The 24,689-nt window shown below is 37.7% G+C and overlaps 3 protein-coding genes across 3 annotated transcripts; all 3 read left to right on the forward strand.

Moving 5' to 3' along the window:
- The first annotated feature begins 2,167 nt into the window (after positions 1 to 2,167).
- LOC148186965 (trace amine-associated receptor 1-like) lies at positions 2,168 to 3,142 on the forward strand. Its single transcript, XM_088089399.1, has one exon. It carries the CDS (start codon positions 2,168 to 2,170, stop codon positions 3,140 to 3,142), a length of 975 nt encoding a protein of 324 aa, XP_087945525.1.
- A 3,480-nt stretch (positions 3,143 to 6,622) lies between these two features.
- On the forward strand, positions 6,623 to 7,597 carry LOC148186966 (trace amine-associated receptor 1-like). Its single transcript, XM_088089387.1, has one exon. The coding sequence runs from the start codon at positions 6,623 to 6,625 to the stop codon at positions 7,595 to 7,597; it is 975 nt and encodes a 324-aa protein (XP_087945513.1).
- Positions 7,598 to 10,932: 3,335 nt separating this feature from the next.
- LOC121939561 (trace amine-associated receptor 1-like) lies at positions 10,933 to 11,907 on the forward strand. Its single transcript, XM_088089406.1, has one exon. The coding sequence runs from the start codon at positions 10,933 to 10,935 to the stop codon at positions 11,905 to 11,907; it is 975 nt and encodes a 324-aa protein (XP_087945532.1).
- Positions 11,908 to 24,689: the final 12,782 nt, after the last annotated feature.

The raw sequence follows: 24,689 nt of genomic DNA on the forward strand, positions 1-24,689 counted from the left end.
CTAAATAAGGTTGCAACTTGTTAGCACTTTCCTTAATTGATTAATTGGTAAAATTTACAATTGGTTAATCAATTAATTGTTATGTGGAAAAAAAAACTTTGCTTTTGTCAAACAATACCAAATACCTCAAAGCAACATTCTGCATATAATATACAGCATTTCATAGCTGAAAAATTAATCATTTAAATTTCACATGTTCAGTGAAATTCTTAACAACAGATTATTCGATCGCTGATTAATTATCATCCCTAACATGAACAAAACATAATTAACTAATAAAGGCTTTCGTTTTATTAGGGTGAAAATGCACAAACACTTTTAGGCACATGTAATATGTAACATAGAAGATATACAAAAAGCCTCTTGGTGGAAGTCAGTCATTTTGAATATACTGTGAAATATCTGTGCATTTTTAGCCATTTACAAGGGTTACACTTTAAGGATTTCCCCCCTTAGATTTGACCCAATTTACTTCAAATTTTGCCCATACCATCTTACGATCCTTGACATGAAAAGCCACTCAAAGCTTGGGTGTCCCGTGAACCGCGTGACCATGGTGTAACGTCAAACTTCCACGTTTTTTACTTACTTATTTATTAATGAATGAATGAATTGCTTTATTTCCAACCAAAAATTAAAACATTCTAAAAAATGTTAAAAAGTGTCCAAAAAGGAGTAGGTAGAAGTAAAACATATATGTCTCTACCCCTTTCTCATTTTTTTCTTCTAACTCATATTATTTCAACAAATTCCCCAATTTATTTACAACTATTGTACAAGCAACCGTCCCCCGTTAACTTACCATCCTATCAAATAAATAAATAACTATCCAAGGTTCATTTACAAACCAAAATATTCCTCAGTGTTGCAAAATCAATAGAAACACCCCAATCTTTCCTCATCCATATACCTGCCAAAATATAGTTTTTGTATATTTAAAAAAAAATTTGATTCATGTTCATTAACATTATCACTCATCATCTATACCTGTGTCTCTATATTGTGGTTTCCAAACAACATTAATTAGTTTTGTTAAAATTCAGTGACAACTTTTTTATGCTAAACCACTGTTGTAATTTTCTCATTTCTGTTGTGACGTCCTCCAAAAGCTGCTGTAAATTTTCCCCAGAGCAAAGTACATTGGTATCATCTGGAAATAAAACACATTTCAATTTCTTGGATACCACTCATATATCTTTTATGTACAAAAAACAAACAAAGAAACACACAAAAACAGTTGTGGACCTAATACCGACCCCTGTGGCATCCCAACAGTCATGTCTAGGCACGTTGATATGTAATCACCCATTTGCACAAACTGCTGCCTGTTTTTCATGTAGCTTTTTGACCATTCAAACACAACCCCTCTTATACCATATTTTTCCAGTTTTTGGATTAACATGTCATGGTTTATGGTTTAAACCTCTTTTTAAAAAATCGATTAAAAGAAACTCCTGCTACATAATTCTTCATTAAAACATCCAGTAACTTATTCTATTAACACAATTGGTGCCAGTGTTGATCTATATGCTATATGCTATGCTATGCTATATATATAACTGTATTGACTGTCTGATAGTAAATTATGCTTTTCAAAGAAATTATCCAACCTTCTGATAAACCGGTTTGCTAATATTTTAGAGAACTGGGAGAGTAATGATACAGTCCTGTAGTTGGTAAAATGCTGTTTGTCCCCGGCTTTATAAATAACTTATGAAATTGTATTTTTGTATTTGCACCCCCATCCATTCATGTAGGCTGTGCTGTTTAACATTTGTTCTCTAACGTTCTTAATTTTGGTTATGTCATAAGGGGGGCAGGGGAGGGGCTACATTAGTTTCTGAAATTTTGTTTTTGTTCTGTAAATCTTTATCTATTATGATTATTATCACAATGAAAACACATTTGATTGGACGATAAGTGAATGCATTCATTATGGTAATGAGATAGAGGTTGACAAAAAGGTCGTGCACTGTGGCAGAATAACAGGGAACACCCATCAGTTCTGATAAGGGGACCATCTTCAGTGTTTAAAACGTATGACAGACAAAAGTCTCTTGTTATTGACAGATTAAAATTCAAAAACATTTTAAGATAAACATGCATCTTTTATACTTTGAAGACTGTCAATTCATAGTGGAAAACTGATTTACAGGAATGAAGAAACATGGCCCCAGATGTCATTGTTAACCATGCTGATGTGCATCCCTGTTATGAAAAATATAATGTTACTTACATAATGACAAGCACTCTTTCTACCAAATGTGTTTTATTATATATTTTTCTTGGCTTGTTGTCTGTTGTCACAGTATGTGGAAACCTTCTTGTAATAATCTCCATCATTTACTTCAAACAGCTCCACACTCCTACAAACTTTCTCATCCTCTCTCTGGCTGTGGCTGACCTGCTTGTTGGGGTTGTAGTTTTTCCTTTCAGCATGGTGTTTGCTCTTAGCTCATGTTTGTATTATGAACATTTATTTTGCAAAGTGCGAGACAGCTTTGATGTAACACTGAGCATAGCTTCCATTCTGAATTTATGTTGCATATCTATTGACAGATATTATGCAGTGTGTCAGCCTCTGACATACAGAACTAAGATAAATGTTAACATTGTTGTGGTCATGATCCTCATTAATTGGAGTGTTTCAGTTCTAATTGCCATTGGCTTTACATTTCCGGGATTAAATCTTAAAAAATGTCAGGAAGATTGTTTTATTGATGCTCTACTTGCAAACATTTTGGGACCCATTTTTGCCTTTTACCTGCCAGTGATCATAATGCTCTGTATCTACCTAAAGATTTTCCTTGTGGCACAGAGACAGGCACGCAGCATCCAGAACACAAAGTCTGGAGCAACTGTCAGTAAGATGGAGAGAAAGGCCACCAAAACTCTGGCTGTTGTGATGGGAGTTTTCCTTTTCTGCTGGACTCCTTTTTTTCTCTGTTTTACTTTTCAGCTTTTAGATAATGTCTCAGTGCCAGTTTCTCTGATTGAAACTCTGAACTGGCTTGCACTGTCAAACTCAATGCTCAATCCATTTATTTATGCGTTCTTCTACAGCTGGTTCAGATCAGCTTTCAGGATCATCATTTCTGGAAAAATATTTCGCGGTGATTATACAAATTCAAAACTGCTTTGACTTGTAATAATTACTGATAAAGTGTATACTAGTGGATGGCACAACTGAAATGATTTTCTTAACACCGTCATGTAACTTATAAATTGAACAACGTGTACATTCATGAAAACATGATAAAAAAAATCATGAAGTCGCATTGTGTTTCAAAACAAAAGTAACAAGCACAAACAATTAAACAAAGTGAGTGAATTAAAACAAGAGTTTTGTATAATACTTGGAGCAAAATCACTTCTCTTGTAATAATTAGCGGAGTGGCCGGCCTCTGAGCGACTGAGCGTACATCGCTCCACATCGCTCTCATGCTCTGCTCAGAGAACTCTTCACTGTGCTTGAGTGTAGATGTCAGACTTCTCTCCATGCCAAAATAATAGAATAAAGACACATATTGGTTGGTATATCATATTGCCTCTGATTGTTTTCTTTTTAACCAAATTCTTCTCATCTCCACATAAATGAGACACAACTGGAAGGTTTTTTCACCTGCACCACCAGTTTTGTCAGAATTTCCTTCATAACTTTACCATGGCACAGTGCATTGGCCTGGCTGACACTACCAAGTACTTATTGATGTGTTTTAGTTACTTTCAGGATTGCTAACTCTTTTTCAATGAAGGATGATGTCATTCACTCACTTGTATATTGCTACATTTGTTGAATAAGACTCAATAGAAAAAAGTTTAAACATTTGAATGTTGAGAGAACTATGGTGATTGTGCTATTGTGCACAACTTTCTTGCACTTCCAATCGACAAGAGTGTCATCGTAACCATAGGAACTCACTATGACTTAACTTCTAAAGCACTTAGCATCTTCTCTCCTCCTGCTTGTCTCACACCTGCTGCATGGCACCAGATGGGGGGCTGCACTGATGGAACAACAACTATGAACTGTGGTTACTATGAGCAGCACGCATGGGAATTAATTGAAATATAATATATTTTTCTTTTCCTGAATGAGTATCTACATTAAATTGGTTAATAGTCACTTGTAGAAAAAAATCACTAAGAGCAACAAAGTGACCAAGTTGGCAACACTGGGCACTTTGATATTTGATAATTAGACTATCACTGCTAAATAAGGTTGCAACTTGTTAGCACTTTCCTTAATTGATTAATTGATAAAATTAACAATTGGTTAATCGATTAATTATGTGGAAAAAAACAAACAAACTTTACTTTTGTCAAACAATACCAAATACCTCAAAGCAACATTCTGCATATACTATACAGCATTTCATAGCCGAAAAATTAATCATTTAAATTTCACATGTTCGATGAAATTCTTAACAACAGATTATTCGATCGCTGATTAATTATCATCCCTAATATGAACAAAACATAATTAACTAATAAAGGCTTTCGTTTTATGAGGGTCAAGCACCGACTGTAAGCGATTGCCAAAACCCTATTGAAACTACATTTTTATTCTTACCTGAAACAAATTGCTTTTTAAAGGCTTGGGTTATTTAAAACTCATAAAACTTTGCGCACATGTCAGAACTGCTGAAAAATTTCAACATTTAATTAACATAATTATTTTTATGTGAGATTAAATAACTCAGGAGTGCTCCCTATAAAATTTTTTACAAAGCGCCCCCCACTGTCTATTTTACCAAAATGCACAAACACTTTTAGGCACATGTAATATGTAATATAGAAGATATACAAAAAGCCTCTTGGTGGAAGTCAGTCATTTTGAATATACTGTGAAATATATGTGCATTTTTAGCCATTTACAAGGGTTACACTTTAAGGATTTCCCCCCTTAGATTTGACCCAATTTACTTCAAATTTTGCCCGTACCATCTTACGATCCTTGACATGAAAAGCCACTCAAAGCTTGGGTGTCCCGTGAACCGCGTGACCATGGTGTAACGTCAAACTTCCACGTTTTTTACTTACTTATTTATTAATGAATGAATTGCTTTATTTCCAACCAAAAATTAAAACATTCTAAAAAATGTTAAAAAGTGTCCAAAAAGGAGTAGGTAGAAGTAAAACATATATGTCTCTACCCCTTTCTCATTTTTTTCTTCTAACTGATATTATTTCAACAAATTCCCCAATTTATTTACAACTATTGTACAAGCAACCATCCCCCGTTAACTTACCATCCTATTAAATAAATAAATAACTATCCAAGGTTCATTTACAAACCAAAATATTCCTCAGTGTTGCAAAATCAATAGAAACACCCCAATCTTTCCTCATCCATATGCCTGCCAAAATATAGTTTTTGTATATTTTTAAAAAAAAAATGATTCATGTTCATTAACATTATCACTCATCATCTATACCTGTGTCTCTATATTGTGGTTTTCAAACAACATTAATTTAATTTTGTTAAAATTCAATAACAACGTTTTTATGCTAAACCACTGTTGTAATTTTCTCATTTCTGTTGTGACGTCCTCCAAAAGCTGCTGTAAATTTTCCCCAGAGCAAAGTACATTGGTATCATCTGGAAATAAAACACATTTCAATTTCTTGGATACCACTCATATATTTTTTATGTACAAAAAACAAACAAAGAAACAAACAAAAACAGTGGTGGACCTAATACCGACCCCTGTGGCATCCCAACAGTCATGTCTAGGCACGTTGATATGTAATCACCCATTTGCACAAACTGCTGCCTGTTTTTCATGTAGCTTTTCGACCATTCCAACACAACCCCTCTTATACCATATTTTTCCAGTTTTTGGATTAACATGTCATGGTTTATGGTTTAAAACGCTTTTTAAAAAATCGATTAAAAGAAACTCCTGCTACATACTTCTTCATTAAAACATCCAGTAACTTATTCTATGAACACAATTGGTGCCAGTGTTGATCTATATGCTATGCTATGCTATGCTATATATATAACTGTATTGACTGTCTGATAGTAAATTATGCTTTCAAAGAAATTATCCAACCTTCTGATAAACCGGTTTGCTAATATTTTAGAGAACTGGGAGAGTAATGATACAGTCCTGTAGTTGGTAAAATGCTGTTTGTCCCCGGCTTTATAAATAACTTATAAAATTGTATTTTTGTATTTGCACCCCCATCCATTCATGTAGGCTGTGCTGTTTAACATTTGTTCTCTAACGTTCTTAATTTTGGTTATGTCATAAGGGGGGCAGGGGAGGGGCTACATTAGTTTCTGAAATTTTGTTTTTATTCTGTAAATCTTTATCTATTATGATTATTATCACAATGAAAACACATTTGATTGGACGATAAGTGAATGCATTCATTATGGTAATGAGATAGAGGTTGACAAAAGGTCGTGCACTGAGGCAGAATAACAGGGAACACCCATCAGCTCTGATAAGGGGACCATCTTCAGTGTTTAAAACGTATGACAGACAAAAGTCTCTTGTAGTTTTGTATTGACAGATTAAAATGCAAAAACATTTTAAGATAAACATGCATCTTTTATACTTTGAAGACTGTCAATTCATAGTGGAAAACTGATTTACAGGAATGAAGAAACATGGCCCCAGATGTCATTGTTAACCATGCTGATGTGCATCCCTGTTATGAAAAATATAATGTTTCTTACATAATGACAAGCACTCTTTCTACCAAATGTGTTTTATTATATATTTTTCTTGGCTTGTTGTCTGTTGTCACAGTATGTGGAAACCTTCTTGTAATAATCTCCATCATTTACTTCAAACAGCTCCACACTCCTACAAACTTTCTCATCCTCTCTCTGGCTGTGGCTGACCTGCTTGTTGGGGTTGTAGTTTTTCCTTTCAGCATGGCGTTTGCTCTTAGCTCATGTTTGTATTATGAACATTTATTTTGCAAAGTGCGAGACAGCTTTGATGCAACACTGAGCACAGCTTCCATTCTGAATTTATGTTGCATATCTATTGACAGATATTATGCAGTGTGTCAGCCTCTGACATACAGAACTAAGATAAATGTTAACATTGTTGTGGTCATGATCCTCATCAGTTGGAGTGTTTCTGTTCTAGTTGCCATTGGCTTTATAATTCCGGGATTAAATCTTAAAAAATGTCAGGAAGATTGTTTTATTGATGCTCTACTTGCAAACATTTTGGGACCCATTTTTTCCTTTTACCTGCCAGTGATCATAATGCTCTGTATCTACCTAAAGATTTTCCTTGTGGCACAGAGACAGGCACGCAGCATCCAGAACACAAAGTCTGGAGCAACTGTCAGTAAGATGGAGAGAAAGGCCACCAAAACTCTGGCTGTTGTGATGGGAGTTTTCCTTTTCTGCTGGACTCCTTTTTTTCTCTGTTTTACTTTTCAGCTTTTAGATAATGTCTCAGTGCCAGTTCCTCTGATTGAAACTCTGAACTGGTTTACACTGTCAAACTCAATGCTCAATCCATTTATTTATGCGTTCTTCTACAGCTGGTTCAGATCAGCTTTCAGGATCATCATTTCTGGAAAAATATTTCAGGGTGATTATACAAATTCAAAACTGCTTTGACTTGTAATAATTACTGATAACGTGTATACTAGTGGATGGCACAACTGAAATGATTTTCTTAACACCGTCATGTAACTTATAAATTGAACAAAGTATACATTCATGAAAACATGATAAAAAAAATCACGAAGAAGCATTGTGTTTCAAAACAAAAGTAACAAGCATAAACAATTAAACAAAGTGAGTTAATTAAAACAAGAGTTTTATATAATACTTGGAGCAAAATCACTTCTCTTGTAATAATTAGCGGAGTGGCCGGCCTCTGAGCGACTGAGCGTACATCGCTCCACATCGCTCTCATGCTCTGCTCAGAGAACTCTTCACTGTGCTTGAGTGTAGATGTCAGACTTCTCTCCATGCCAAAATAATAGAATAAAGACACATATTGGTTGGTATATCATATTGCCTCTGATTGTTTTCTTTTTAACCAAATTCTTCTCATCTCCACATAAATGAGACACAACTGGAAGGTTTTTTCACCTGCACCACCAGCTTTGTCAGAATTTCCTTCATAACTTTACCATGGCACAGTGCATTGGCCTGGCTGACACTATCAAGTACTTATTGATGTGTTTTAGTTACTTTCAGGATTGCTAACTCTTTTTCAATGAAGGATGATGTCATTCATCCACTTGTATATTGCTACATTTGTTGAATAAGACTCAATAGAAAATCGATTAAACATTTGAATGTTGAGAGAACTATGGTGATTGTGCTATTGTGCACAACTTTCTTGCACTTCCAATCGACAAGAGTGTCATCGTAACCATAGGAACTCACTATGACTTAACTTCTAAAGCACTTAGCATCTTCTCTCCTCCTGCTTGTCTCACACCTGCTGCATGGCACCAGATGGGGGGGGGGGGCTGCACTGATGGAACAACAACTATGAACTGTGGTTACTATGAGCAGCACGCATGGGAATTAGAAAAAAATCACTAAGAGCAACAAAGTGACCAAGTTGGCAACACTGGGCACTTTGATAATTAGACTATCACTGCTAAATAAGGTTGCAACTTGTTAGCACTTTCCTTAATTGATTAATTGATAAAATTAACAATTGGTTAATCGATTAATTGTTATGTGGAAAAAAACAAACAAACTTTGCTTTTGTCAAACAATACCAAATACCTCAAAGCAACATTCTGCATATACTATACAGCATTTCATAGCCGAAAAATTAATCATTTAAATTTCACATGTTCGATGAAATTCTTAACAACAGATTATTCGATCGCTGATTAATTATCATCCCTAACATGAACAAAACATAATTAACTAATAAAGGCTTTCGTTTTATTAGGGTCAAGCACCGACTGTAAGCGATTGCCAAAACCCTATTGAAACTACATTTTTATTCTTACCTGAAACAAATTGCTTTTTAAAGGCTTGGGTTATTTAAAACTCATGAAACTTTGCGCACATGTCAGAACTGATGAAAAATTTTAACATTTAATTAACATAATTATTTTTATGTGAGATTAAATAACTCAGGAGTGCTCCCTATAAAATTTTTTACAAAGCGCCCCCCACTGTCTATTTTACCAAAATGCACAAACACTTTTAGGCACATGTAATATGTAATATAGAAGATATACAAAAAGCCTCTTGGTGGAAGTCAGCCATTTTGAAAATACTGTGAAATATTTGTGCATTTTTAGCCATTTACAAGGGTTACACTTTAAGGATTTCCCCCCTTAGATTTGACCCAATTTACTTCAAATTTTGCCCGTACCATCTTACGATCCTTGACATGAAAAGCCACTCAAAGCTTGGGTGTCCCGTGAATCGCGTGACCATCGTGTGATGTCAAACTTCACTTTTTACTTACTTATTTATTAATGAATGAATGAATGAATGAATTGCTTTATTTCCAACCAAAAATTAAAACATTCTAAAAATGTTAAAAGTGTCCAAAAGGGAGTAGGTAAAAGTAAAACATATATGTCTCTACCCCTTTCTCATTTTTTTCTTCTAACTGATATTATTTCAACAAATTCCCCAATTTATTTACAACTATTGTACAAGCAACCATCCCCCGTTAACTTACCATCCTATTAAATAAATAAATAAATATCCAAGGTTCATTTACAAACCAAAATATTCCTCAGTGTTGCAAAATCAATAGAAACACCCCAATCTTTCCTCATCCATATACCTGCCAAAATATAGTTTTTGTATATTTAAAAAAAACATTGATTCATGTTCATTAACATTATCACTCATCATCTATACCTGTGTCTCTATATTGTGGTTTCCAAACAACATTAATTTAATTTTGTTAAAATTCAATAACAACTTTTTATGCTAAACCACTGTTGTAATTTTCTCATTTCTGTTGTGACGTCCTCCAAAAGCTGCTGTAAATTTTCCCCAGAGCAAAGTACATTGGTATCATCTGGAAATAAAACACATTTCAATTTCTTGGATACCACTCATATATCTTTTATGTACAAAAAACAAACAAAGAAACAAACAAAAACAGTTGTGGACCTAATACCGACCCCTGTGGCATCCCAACAGTCATGTCTAGGCACGTTGATATGTAATCACCCATTTGCACAAACTGCTGCCTGTTTTTCATGTAGCTTTTCGACCATTCAAACACAACCCCTCTTATACCATATTTTTCCAGTTTTTGGATTAACATGTCATGGTTTATGGTTTAAAACACACAATTGGTGTCAGTGTTGATCTATATGCTATATGCTATGCTATGCTATATATATAACTGTATTGACTGTCTGATAGTAAATTATGCTTTTCAAAGAAATTATCCAACCTTCTGATAAACCGGTTTGCTAATATTTTAGAGAAATGATACAGGCCTGTAGTTGGTAAAATGCTGTTTGTCCCCGGCTTTATAAATAACTTATAAAATTGTATTTTTGTATTTGCACCCCCATCCATTCATGTAGGCTGTGCTGTTTAACATTTGTTCTCTAACGTTCTTAATTTTGGTTATGTCATAAGGGGGGCAGGGGAGGGGCTACATTAGTTTCTGAAATTTTGTTTTTATTCTGTAAATCTTTATCTATTATGATTATTATCACAATGAAAACACATTTGATTGGACGATAAGAGAATGCATTCATTATGGTAATGAGATAGAGGTTGACAAAAAGGTCGTGCACTGTGGCAGAATAACAGGGAACACCCATCAGCTCTGATAAGGGGACCATCTTCAGTGTTTAAAACGTATGACAGACAAAAGTCTCTTGTAGTTTTGTATTGACAGATTAAAATTCAAAAACATTTTAAGATAAACATGCATCTTTTATACTTTGAAGACTGTTGATTCATAGTGGAAAACTGATTTACAGGAATGAAGAAACATGGCCCCAGATGTCATTGTTAACCATGCTGATGTGCATCCCTGTTATAAAAAATATAATGTTACTTACATAATGACAAGCACTCTTTCTATCAAATGTGTTTTATTACATATTTTTCTTGGCTTGTTGTCTGTTGTCACAGTATGTGGAAACCTTCTTGTAATAATCTCCATCATTTACTTCAAACAGCTCCACACTCCTACAAACTTTCTCATCCTCTCTCTGGCTGTGGCTGACCTGCTTGTTGGGGTTGTAGTTTTTCCTTTCAGCATGGCGTTCTCTCTTAGCTCGTGTGTGTATTATGAACATTTATTCTGCAAAGTGCGAAACAGCTTTGATGCAACACTGAGCACAGCTTCCATTCTGAATTTATGTTGCATATCTATTGACAGATATTATGCAGTGTGTCAGCCTCTGACATACAGAACTAAGATAAATGGTCATGTTGTTGTGATCATGATTCTGGTCAGCTGGAGTGTTTCTGCTGTGGTTGCAGTTGACCATACAGTGACAAGATTATACCAAGGTAAATGTAAAGGAAAGTGTTTCATTCATGTTTTACTAGTAAATACAATAGGAGCTATTCTCTCCTTTTACCTGCCAGTGATCATAATGCTCTGTATCTACCTAAAGATTTTCCTTGTGGCACAGAGACAGGCACGCAGCATCCAGAACACAAAGTCTGGAGCAACTGTTAGTAAGATGGAGAAAAAGGCTACAATAACTTTGGCTATCATTATGGGAGTCTTTCTGATGTGCTGGACTCCTTTGTTTTTCTTTATGACTCTGAATGTTTTTAGTACTGATACTGTTTCACTTTCAATGTTGGAATCTCTGAACTGGCTTGCACTCTCCAATTCAATGCTCAATCCTTTTATTTATGCTTTCTTTTACAGCTGGTTCAGATCAGCTTTCAGGATGATCATTTCTGGGAAAATATTTAAAGGTGATTTTGCTGGCTCAAAACTACTTTGACATATTCTCTGGAGTGCTGAAAATAAATCTGTCCATCACTATGTTAGGCTGACATTTGTTTAACTGTACATTAAATTCTACTGGCCACCAGATTTCCACATTTTGTAATTGAACCGAAAAAAAAAAAAAAGTAAATTAAATGTAAAATAATATGGACTTTTCTTGGCTTTGTTTTAACTTGCCCTTGGCACCAACTTAACTGTCCACCAACTCAAGTACAAAACTCACTGAACACTTTGTGATCTGTATGTCCCTTTGGAACAGCAGCTGTTATTAGCCTGTCATCACACAATAGTGGTTGGAGTTGCTATGTATGAAAGGTTATTAATTCCTTGGTTACTCAAAACATACTGGATGGATGTTTTTATCCATTATTTTTTTCACAGTTAAACTAAATTAAATTTCCCAAATATTTAATTAGACCCTTGTGACCTGGCCCCTTAAGCGTTGCAGGTGACTCTTGTCTTTGTCTAAATAGTCACAATAAAGCAGTAACATTATCAGCTTATATTATATCTTACATGAGAAGCCAAACTCTAGTACTTTGTGTACAAAGCGTAAACTAATTCATAATTGCAATGAACCTTTGACAGGACTCTCAAAAAAGACCCTCAAAAGGCTTTAGCTTGTTGTAAATTAATCTGACAGTTCTCACAAGGACTAAAGACTCTCCTTCATAAGTTCTTTTTTTTAACTTTAGAAAGGAACCTGAAATGCCACGTTGTATGAAAATGTGATATAAATGAAGTTGCATTGCCTCACAAGACAGGGAGAAGTTATATCTAAGTTATATCTATCACAGGCCAGTAGTTAGAAGGCAGCATGTGTTATGGTATGATATTGAGTGTGAATAAAATGCATTGGGTTTAGACTTTCTCTTATTTGGCATTTACTGTAGAGGAGAGAGAGAGTAAGATTAAAGCTTAATTTATGCCAAAACCCAATTGCTAATAATAATATTGGACCTTGAAAGTTTCTGACACAAAAATTCAAATTTTCCTTCACTCTGTTTAATCTAATAATGATAAAAAATATTAATAATAACAAAAGGTGTAACACTTTACTTAGAAATCAAAATACACTGAATGGACAAAAACATTTTCACAATGTTAATGTCTAAGTTACAGCATATTAAAACTTAATAAACATGAGCAACATCATGCAGTTTATATTTAATTGTATATTCAATTAATTTTGTGTATGTCTGGTGTGTCCTGACATTTGTGTGTACAAATACTAAGATGTTTGTGTCAGTGAAACACTGCACTATCCTGCTTTCTATATTTTAAAACCTCGAGTACAGTTTCTATTGACTTACGGTAGAAAGTGACACTTACTGAGTTCTGGATTTTTGATTTTGGGTTAGTATGATTCCTGCTAAAATGCATTAAATAAAACTTATCATATTAATATGACATATGAAGGCATCGATTTTGGTTGGGTGTCCTCTATTGAATAATGCTGTAAATTAGAACATTTTCATCACAAAAAAGTGCAATTCTGGAGTGCAACAACAAACAACAATGCATATTGTGTTCAGGCTTTTTTAAATTACAAAACTTGGAGAATTATTACAAAATGTGTTACATTTTCCATTGTTACATAATCTACACCCTGGTTTACTGAAGAAACATGTGCTTAAACAGACCTGCAGAAGAAAAGAACACAAATATTTTCGAGATTACATTACATTGCAATATATTAATTTAGTTTACACTTTTGTACAAAGCAGTTTTAGTTAATACATCCCCCAACCTCAAACAGACAGGAATCAATCAAGTGCATTAACTTCATAGATAGAAGATAAAGATTATATCATTTTATGGTCCAAGGGTCAGTCTGAGCAGATGCACTTTCAGACTGCAACAGATAATGTAAAGAGTTTGTGTTGACCAAATTACAACGGGGAGTTTGTTTCTCAGTTTAAGAGTCGGGACAGCAAACAGTTGCAACTTTGTAGAGCCGTACCCATGCCCCTTTGTAGTTCGGGAGTCGCCTGCCCATTAGCACTAGTAAAGCGCAATGGACAAGCTGGGGTGTATGGTTTGATCATGTTACTGGACTTACGATGAGCTTTAGCAGTTCACAGCACAAAAGGCAAATGCAAATGTCTTGAATCAGATTGAGCAGGCTCAAGGAGTCAGTAGAGGGTACGGAAGAGCAGAGCAGTGTGAGGAAACTTGGGTAGGTTGAAGACCAGTCAGGCCACTGCATTCTGGATAAACTGCAGAGGTTGGATGGCACACGCAGCCACATCAGTCAGTTTTTATCAGCCAGTCTGACGGTGCAGTTAGTGAAGCTGTTGAGAAAGGTGTTTTAAACAGAGTGACCCACCACTTTGGGGCAGCATCCCAGGAAACATAGTATCCTGGCTTTCAGCTGAACTGAGAGGCCACTGAAGCAGACAAAGATGACATCTTGTGTCGAGAATAAGAGCGTTCTGGTCACACCACTGAACCATTTTAAACATATGGATACTTAGTGAACAAAGACAAGATTGTTTTCGAGCAAATATGTTGCCAGCTGAGTTGCCAGCTGAGCAGGGCCTGAGATGGTTTGTCTGGTGGCAAAACATAATAGCTCAGTGAAGACACCTTCAACTGTTCAAAGAAATGGAAGAGGAGAGAAAGATCTGTAATTCTTTACATTGGAAGGGTTGAGTGTGAGTTCCTGTAAAAGGACTCTAGCTGCATTTGTGTTTGGAAAACCAGTTGTCAAAGAGATATTGATGAAGTGGGAAAGGACAGAAAATAGGTTTGGGGCGACTGGCTGGTGAAGTTGAGTGGAGATAGAGTCAAGAGGGCTTCCTCACTGTTTAAAACCTTGCAACATTTTAAGATACATTCTTACTATGTTGCTTTTCCTACTCCTAAACACAGTAACTTTACTTGCCTAAACCCAACCTTCATAACTTTTGATTAGTTGCATAACTTAACATTAATATCATAATGTTATTTGGTGGGCACATGTTAGTCTTGTGGGAATACAGACGATCCAAAGGATACCAGGATCACTATTACATCCATCCCCTGTATAACCAAAGTGAGAGCTTTGATAGCATACTCAGCGCCAAGTAAAACACATCTCCAGTGGGTGTTGGCTTGCACCATGGTTGTCCCTTGTCACCCATGCTTTTTGTGACATTCATGGACAGGATCTTAAGGCACATCTAGGGGGAGGAAGGGGGACTTTAGAATTGCGTCTTTGCTCTTTACACATGATGTGCTTCTGTTGGCTTCATCACACCATGACCTTCAGCATGCACTGGGATGGTTTGCAGCCAAGTGTGAAGTGGTTAGGATGAGAGTCAGAACCTTCAAGTCGGAAGCCATGGTCCTCTGCCAGAAAATGATTGCCCCCTCTGAGTTGGGAAAGAGTTATTACCCCAAGTAAAGGAGTTGAGGTATCTCAGGGTCTTTTTCACAAGTGAGGGTAAAATGGATTGTGAGATGGAAAGGTGGTTTGGTGTGGCATCTGCAGTGATACAGGCACTGTGTCTGATAATCATGGTAAAGATAGAGCTGAGCCAGAAGGCAGAACTTTTGATTTACTGGTCCATCTATATCCCAAACCTCATCTATGGTCATGAGCTTTGAGTAGTGACCAAAAGAATGAGATTGCAGATACATGCTGCCAAAATTAGTTTCTGCCAGAGGGTGGCTCGGCTCAGCCTTAGTTAAAGAGCAAGGACCTCAGATATCAAAAAGGGAGCTCGGAGTAGAGCCACTGCTCCTTCGCATCAAAGGGGGCCAGTTGAGATGGTTCAGGGATCTGATTAGGATGCCTCTTGTTAGAGGTGTTCCTGGCATGTCCAACTGGTAAAAGACCCCTTGGCAGACCCAGAACACACTAGAGGGATTATATATATCATCTGGTCTGGGAATGCTTGCGATACCCCAGGAGGTGCAGCCTGTTCTTGTCCCTTGCCGTGGCTGCAGCGTACCAATGACCAAGGGGCTTGGGCACCACTCTACAGTCACAACTGTTTGCTGTCCTGACTCTTGAATTGAGGAACAAACTCCCTGTTGTAATCGTCTGTCGCAGTCTGAAAATGCATTTCCTCAGGCTGAACCTGGGCCCATAAAGAAGATAATAAAAAAGTCTTTCTCTGTCATTCTATCCTCTATTTATAAAGTTAACATACTTGCTTTAGTCCTGTCTGTTTGGCATACCCATATAGTAGAATTTAAATCACACTGAATGAAAGTATAAACTAAATTAAAATAATGCAATGCAATGTCATCCAGACCATTTGTGTTCTTTTCTTCTGCAGGCCTGTTAAAGCACACGTTTCTTCAGTAAGCCAGGGTGTAGACTTTGTAACACATAATGTAATTACACAGCATTCTGTAAAAGTCTCCCACATTTCGTGACAAAACATGATATTTAGCAAATATTTTTTCAAACAAATTTGGTATTTCTGCGTTCGTGATGACGTCCTTTCGCTTCTCATTGCAATACTGTTGATGACTATTTGGTGAAAAATATGGCTGTAAAATGAAGGAGGTTGACAGGGACATTTCCATCAAATTCAGCTGCTTCCTTTGAGCTGACCTGAGAGGAAAGGGGAGAGGAGGGGTGCACCTAGGCCATTAATTACCATAGCAACAGGCACTTACACACAAACACACACACAGAGTGCCATCCTGGCGTGTGTGTGACTTTTCCCATACAAAGATGCCATTTAGTGATGCCTGGTCGACATGTCCACTAGCCATTAATGGTGATCTGACCCTTTATATTGCCATCATTGGCCCTTGTGGCCCCTCAGGTGGAGCAGGCCCTTAATTGTGTAACAATGTAATTATGAGAATTAATGTATTTTTAAGGACTACACACAGCCACTAATCTTTGATCCATGTTGATCTCATGTATCATCCAATCATTCAATTGTTCAAGTGAATCTGGAAAACTTAAACACATCAGAGCCAAGGTCACCAACTGGGCCTATGCCTGGCTGGATAGTCTGCCTAAGAGAGCTAGGAGTACCAACCAACTTAAAGTTATGACTGTTGCACCAGTTAGACTGAAGGCGTGTATATGTTGCGCTTAGCTGTAACTTTTTCGCACAGTATGAAGCATGTGCAAGTTGGAAATTGAAACAAACATGGTAAGCACGCAACCAAAAAAGTGAAAAGAGGATGGCAGCGCATCTTGTGTACTGCATTTATGGGATAGTTGTACGTTTTTGAAGTGTATGAGACACTTATGTATAGTCAGTGTGTTACATACATAGACTGTGTATAGAGTCTACAGTATATACAATGTGTTTACACATAGTAGCTGCTGGAGGCCAGTCACAGAGAGGCCAGCACTTTGGCCTCTCTGTCGTCCAGGTAAATAAAACAGATAAAGCCTGTAAATTCTCTCTCCCCAGCAAAGAGATCTCACCATGATTCTTGCAATGTTGAGTGGGTATTCAGTTCAAGTGGCATGACTTAAGATAAAGGTTGTGATTTGTTGCACCTCATCCATTTCAACCTACCATTACCCACTAATTAAGTCCAGGGAAGCGAAATGATAGTATGAGTTTTCTGTCATGACTTCCGAAGGACTGAGACACCTGTTGAAGCTTCAATCAGCACACGTTTAATATGAGTAAAAGTATTAGTATACAATTAAAATTACAATTACAACAAACATGAGTACAATAAACGAGTACAAAATAAATGAAGATGAGTACAAAGATGAACTAAAATGAAGACTACAAATGAGGACAAGTACAACAAAGACGAGCGCTCGGGTCAGCCCAGACAGAGACAAGATTAATGTATGCAGACTGTGTGATGACATCACCTACTGAATCATAGGCTACAACCATTGTCCACTGGTGTCGTCACGCATGATCAAAACGTCGTCGGCATGCATCATTTATCTACACCGCTATAGTGGTAGAGAAAAATGTAAACAAACAAATGGAGCCATTGCTGGAAAAATCTAGAGAAGAGGAGGAGGAGGAGAATGTGGACATGGTCATGGCTGGGGAAAAAAGGCCAACTTGGTACGTCACTTTTGCAATGAGACAGACATTAGCATCTATTAGCATTTAGCAGTGTCATGCTGGTCAGTGCATTATTTCATTCTGCATTTCTGTTGACTGGTCAGTAGACATAGGTTGTAACAGCAGTCACACAGTGAGATTCTCATCCCAAATTTCTGACACTGTCAGATATTTATCCCAGGCTGTCTTTGATTGCACAACTGTGACCTCTCTCACTGTACAACATAGGACCACTGTTTTAGAACTACGACCAAAGATATCGCCACGTTTCTGCCACAATAATTATCTTTCGCCTGAGAAAATTGCACAGCGTATACCGGGCTTGAGAGACTACCTCTATACTGTTACATATTCCATATATACGGGGAGTGATCCTCCTGTATATTAAGCACCTGTGCTGACGTGGAATCATTGATACTTTATTCCAGGTGGCCTTAGAGCTGCAGAAAGAGACAGTCACAATGTAACCACATGTTCTCTGTCCTATCAATCTTTCCACTCTGTTACTCCATATGAACAGGGTTACTCTTTAACACCCCTTTCTCAGCTAAATTAGCCCATGCACGTGGGTTTTTTAAACGCAGGTAAATTAACTCTATTCCCTCTGCTAGTGAACTCACCACTTGCACCACACAAGTCTGCCTTTTTGTCAGCTTTGGTGTGCATCTGTGTGGGTTGTTTGGTTAGACAAGCCGGAGTAAACAGTAGACAACACCAGATACAGAGGTCGTTGAAAGTTTACAAAGGTTTCATCTCTTTATACATATATCTTACTTATTCAGTCTCTTTCAAACTCGGTGCAAATGTATATGAATCTGTGTCTAAGCGCTGTTTAGGAGGAGACAGGGCATCACCACAACCATGGCAGGTCCTTGAGCATACAGTCATATATGTGCACCCAAATTATTGATGGTGCGTCATTGCATCTCACTGGTTAAGGAGCTGAAATTAGTGCATGACCGTGGGTGCTGTGTTCCCATCAATGCCACTCGGAGCCGGAGGAGAAAAAAAACGCGTGTCTACTGCAGACATTTGATCCCAGTGTAAATGCAGACAGTACACATTCTCATTGCATTAACAAGCCAGATGTTAGCAGGGTTTTTGTGCAGTCAGTATGAGGCTTGAGACAGTCTTTGAGACAGGGCTGCCCATGGCTCAATAATTGACCAGCCAGGACAAGGCTGGCAAGATGCACAGTGAGGCCTAAGAGGCAAAAGAGCTGCTGTGGTTTTTTTCTGCAAATTATTAAACTGACCCAAGCAGGCAAATAAAGCTTCATACCAAACAGAGGTTTAACCTGAGCAACCACTCAGGTTGGCCTGCAGAAAGCTAAGCTGATCAATGGAAAGAAAAATTCAGTAGAAAATTAATATGTAGTTTTTAAGGCACAGAATGGATGATAGAACCTTGAAAATGTGGACTTGGAAGGCTAGGAGATCTTCTTTCTTCTCTTTTCTCTAATATCTTCCACAAAAAAAAATCCTTATGCTCTGTTTGATACCATAAACAATAGTGTTTCTCCCTGTGCTCCTAAATTCTTTGAGATGCAGTCTGTGAACTTCAAGCGTGTTTGTTTGCTAGTTTTACTATTTCGTTCTCCAAAAGTGTTCAGTCATTTGCCTGATCAATCATTTTGTTTATCCATGGGGAAGATTTTTTGAGGGGAACTTTGTAGGTTTCAGGGGAGCCAGTTTATCCAGCACCAGGGAGCAGTGATCATAAAAAGGATGCACACTAGCGTCTACATTTACATAATTTTAAACAATATTGTTGTCAAAAAACATGGAGAAGTTAACAGCTTCATGTGACAGTGGAGATCTGAACTCTACTGAGTGCAGTTTTCTGGTTTGTAAACTGTAACCTTGTGTAAGGTCAAAGTTTTCACTCAATCAAATGACAAACCTCAAATTGCAGAACACTGACTGGGATAACTCACTGGTTCTCATAAAATATATCCTACTGACTTAAGTAATCCCCTAACTTATCCTTATCCCTAAATTATTTTATAAAATATAATGCATTTTAGCATCCCTAGAAAGGTTTTTAAGAATTGCACTGTACACACATACATGCTGCATAATCTTTTATTCATCTTTGGCATTCTTCAGTTTCCCAATTTGTATCAGACGGCCAAAGTTTGTTCTGATTATGGTAATGAGATGAGGCTTGATAAATATCACATGTAAGTTCTACAGTGCAAAGCAGCTCCAGAAACCCATCAACAACACAGAGGCATGGACTATACACAAGGATTATACTGCATAGACAGTTAACATGAAGTGATGATCTATATTTTAATCTTTTAAAAAAGTAATGCTGTTTGCATTTTGCATTACACATCAAAACTAAACATAAATTCTTAAGGTTGACAGTGCAAGTCATGACAATCGTATTTTGATATTGTACGAGAAAGCGCGACAGGAGCTATTCTCTCATTTTACATTCCAGTAATCATAATGCTCTGTATCTACCTAAAGATTTTCCTTGTGGCACAGAGACAGGCAGCATCCTTTCTTTTACGGTTGGTTCAGATCAGCTTTCAGGATGATCATTTCAAGAAAAATATAAAAGACCATCAAAAAGTTTCAGCTTGTTCTAAATGAAGCTGCCAGTTCTCAAAAGGACTAAAGGCTCCCCTTGATGAACTTTTTTGATCTTAGAAAAGAACCTGAGTTGTCATTGAAACGGGCGGGGTTTGGACCCAAATGCAGTACACAGACACTCAGGAACAGTTGGTAATAACTTTTATTTTCCACACAGCAGACAAGGTATGGAGTAGATTGAATGAACACAGAGTAAAGTTCATTCTTCAGGCTGAAAGCCCTCACACAGTCTCTGGGGCTCAGACGAGGGGAAGAGACGAAGCTTGCTACAGCCGTTGACGGCGAGGAGGAAGCTCTGTGGTCCGACAAGCCGGCTGTTCGTGCGGAGGTGCCGATAGGCAGACAAGGAGAGCAGGTCGGGGACAGGCAGAGTCAGCTTTGGGAGATCAGGCAGAAGAAAGCTGGAAAGTCTCGCATGACGCTGAAGAACAATCTGGCAGTGAGTGAGAGTGCTGCAGAGGCTTATATGCAGGGCTGATTGTAATGAGCTGCAGCTGTGAGGCAGGTGAGCAGAGTTGGGCTGATGAGGTGGGCGTGGCTTGCAGGTAGAGTGGAGCAGAGGGAGGGTGAGTGGAAAAGTACTGCAGCAGAGTGACAGGAGGGGGATGAGAGACAGGGGCTGTGACAGTCATGCTACAACCAACATTCTTGATGCATATGCTGTTCTCTTGACAAAAGACTTAGACTTAGATCAACTTTACTGTCATTCCAACTATACACAACAGTACACATAGAACAGTATTTTGTTGCAATTGGCTCCAAAATAGTAAAACTAGCAAACAAACAACATTAAGTGAACGGGGCACATTTTCACAATCTTAATGTTTCAGTTACCACATATATTGACTTAACAAGCATGAACAAAATCATGCAGTATGTATTTAATGGGGTGTTTATTGTATATTCAATTAATTTTGTGTATGTATTGAGTGTCCTGACATTTGTTTGTACAAATACTGAGATGTTGGTGGAGTTTCTATATTTCTATGAAACCTCAAGTACAGTTTCTATATAGCTAAGGAAGACAGAGACACTTTGAATTTTGAGTTGGTATGTATCCTGATAGAATTTATTAAATAAAATATCTAATATTATAATGACAAATGAAGACATACATTTTGGTTGGATGCCATCTGTTGCATAATGCACTAAATTATAATATTTTCATCAAAAAAGGGGGATATATATTAATTAACTCACTGAGTGCCAGCCCTATTATATAATGGAAAGTGGCTTGTGCCAGCTTTTCTGGCCATTTTGAGTCATCTTTCAAGACCCACAGAATATTTTGTACAAAGACTCTGAAAACATTGAATAGCTCAAATGACTCTCTTTTTTGCCATGGAAAAAAAACAAAAAAAAACCATTTGTTTGCACCTTGCTCCATTCTTGATTTATCTGAAGTTGACTAGAGGCTAGTTTCATCAAAAAAGACCACTTCGATACAAAATTGTATTACAATTTTTATATTACAAATTTTATTTCAGAGTAAAATATATATGCAAAGTATAGCACTATGCAACACATCATGGCCCCAGTTCAGAGAAAAGCCACAAAATAGAACCAGAGTCCTTTTCCATCATTCCTACCTGCAGTATTCGGGCGACTGGGCCTGTTTTGAACACACTACAAGGAGTTTGAGTTGGGCAGTTGGGAGGGGAGTTGGATGGGTCCCACAAACTACTACTACTACTAGTCTGGGGTTTGCTTTCTGTATTGATGTTAAGGTTTTTTACTACACCTTACCATGTTCCTTTTTGCCTAAACCTAAACATAAGTGACTTTGTTGCGGATATATCTGGACCATCATGGCGGCCCACATCGGTTGCTATGTGCTCATGTTGTGTAAACACAAGCACCATCCCATCATGTGAATTTGTTGACATCACGGTAACGGCATCCCAGAGTGTAAACAGCTGATGCATAAGAATACCCACAAAATCAAAAATAGATGCAGAATATCACTAACAGAGTGGCACCATGTGACAAGTTAGAGCCTCAGGTGATGTGTAGTAATCCACTGAGAGAGAGCCAGGCAGAGATGTTGTCTGTTGCCTGAGTTTCAGAATTGGGAAAAGACAGCGTCAAATGAGTATCATCTGCATAGCTTTGGTAGGAAAAGCCATGTTACTGAAAAACAGAGCCGAGTGACTTGGTGTAGAGAGAATAGAAGAAGAGACTCAGAATCATACCCTGAGGGACACCAATTGTGAGGCTACAAGGCTCAGATATAGATCCTTACCCTGTGAGTGCAGTGCTGTTTGACCATGGATGTGTGTGATAATTGTTTGCTTGTCTACTTATAGATAACTGAAGGCACCCCTTGACTGGTCTTCGGACATCTTTCCACAGTTACCACTGCCCATGCCAAGTACATTTCTTGCTTTAGTCACACACCCTGACTGACTATGACACAATTCTTGGTGTGGGTAAGTAGGCCCCAGCAGCACTTTCAAAGGTGAACCATCAGAAGCTCCTCTCCACATTCCAAGAACTGGGTGCCCCCTGCTCTGTTCAAATCCTACACCAAGAAATCATGTACAGGTAAATGGTGAATCGACTGCACTTGTGTAGTGCATTTCTTCTCTTTTGACCATTCAAAGCTCTTTCACACATGTTACATTCACCCATTGACATAGACATTCATACCCTGATGGCCGAGGTTACTGTATAGGGTACCACATGCTACTCAGTAACCATTCATATGCACTCACATTCCGAGCAATTGGAGTTCTGTATCTTTCAAAAAGATAGTTTAACATTTTGCCTGGAGGAGCCAGGAAGCAAACCATCGACCTTCCTATAAGAGGACGACCCGCTCTACCTCTGAGCCACAGGGTAACTTGGAGAGGATCTGTATTTGAACCTTGTAGCCTCATTTTTGGGGTCCTTCAGGGTAATGTCCCATCCTCATTTCTCTCAACATCAAATCACTTGGCTCTGTTTTCGAGTGACATTCCAGCCCGTCACTGGAATGTCATCCAGTCTGAAACCCAAGCTAAAGATCGCATCTCTGCTTGGCTTGCTGATATCTCTTGTTGGGATACTGCACACCACCTGAGGCTCAGTCTTGGCCTAAGTGAGTGTCTCTGTCTTCCAAGGAGGGCTTCTCCCATCCACAACCTCTTCATCTCCACTGAGAACTATGTGGTGTCTATAACTCAGGCTTCAAGGAAACCAAGTTTTGTCAACCCTCTCCTGTAGATTAATTCTCCAAAGCATCTGGGGGATATGACCATTTATCATCCAGGAGGCGACGCAGGTTCTAAATAAAGCCTTGGTCATCTCATGATTCTCATGACTACTTTATTATTTACTGACTGATGTGGCTGCATGTGCCATCCAACCTCAGCAGTTTATCCAGAATGCAGTGGCCTGACTGGTCTTCCACCTACCCAAGTTTTCCCACATTTTTCTGCTCTTCAGCACCCTCTACTGACTCTTTGTGCTGCTCAAGCTCATCCTATGTCCAGGACATTACCAAATTATACACCCCAGCCTGCCCACTGCGCTTTGCCAGTGCCATCTGATGTGCGACTCCCGAACTAAGAAGGGGCCTGGGTAAAGCTCTGCAAAGTGACAGCTGTTTGCTGTCCTCACTGAATGAAGAACAAACTCTCCATTGTAATTTGGTCGGTACACATTCAACACATCTTCTGTCCTGGTCTGAAAACTCAGCTGCTCAGACTGACCCTTGGCCCATAAAATAATAGTAAAAAATGTCTTTCTCTATCTTTCTATCCTCTAAATATAAAGGTAATGTACTTGCTTATTTCTTGTTTCTTATTTCTTAAATTCTACAGACTCAAAATCCAAAAATACATTAAGTGTCACTATCTTTAGAACTGCTTGAGGGTTCATACAAATATAGAAACTGCAGGATAGTGAGTGTTACATTGACACCAATATCTCAATATTTGTAATCACACAAATGTCAGAACACTCAGGACATATACATAGGGGTCATAGGGCTTTCATTTAATATTTGGGACATGTATATGTTTAATTTAGCTTAAAAGTTAAAAATATAAAACTTGAACAGATAAAAACATCCACTCAGTCAGTTTTCGGTAACCACAGTATGAACAGCTTTCCACATATAGCAACTCAAACATTTGTTTGTTGAGAGGCTGATAACAGCTGCTGTTCCAAACAGCCACACAGTGTTCAGTGACTGA

This window comes from Plectropomus leopardus, chromosome 16, assembly GCF_026936395.1.
Source record: "Plectropomus leopardus strain MGB_pleo_1.0 chromosome 16, ASM2693639v1, whole genome shotgun sequence".
NCBI classification, from domain to species: Eukaryota; Metazoa; Chordata; class Actinopteri; order Perciformes; family Serranidae; genus Plectropomus; species Plectropomus leopardus.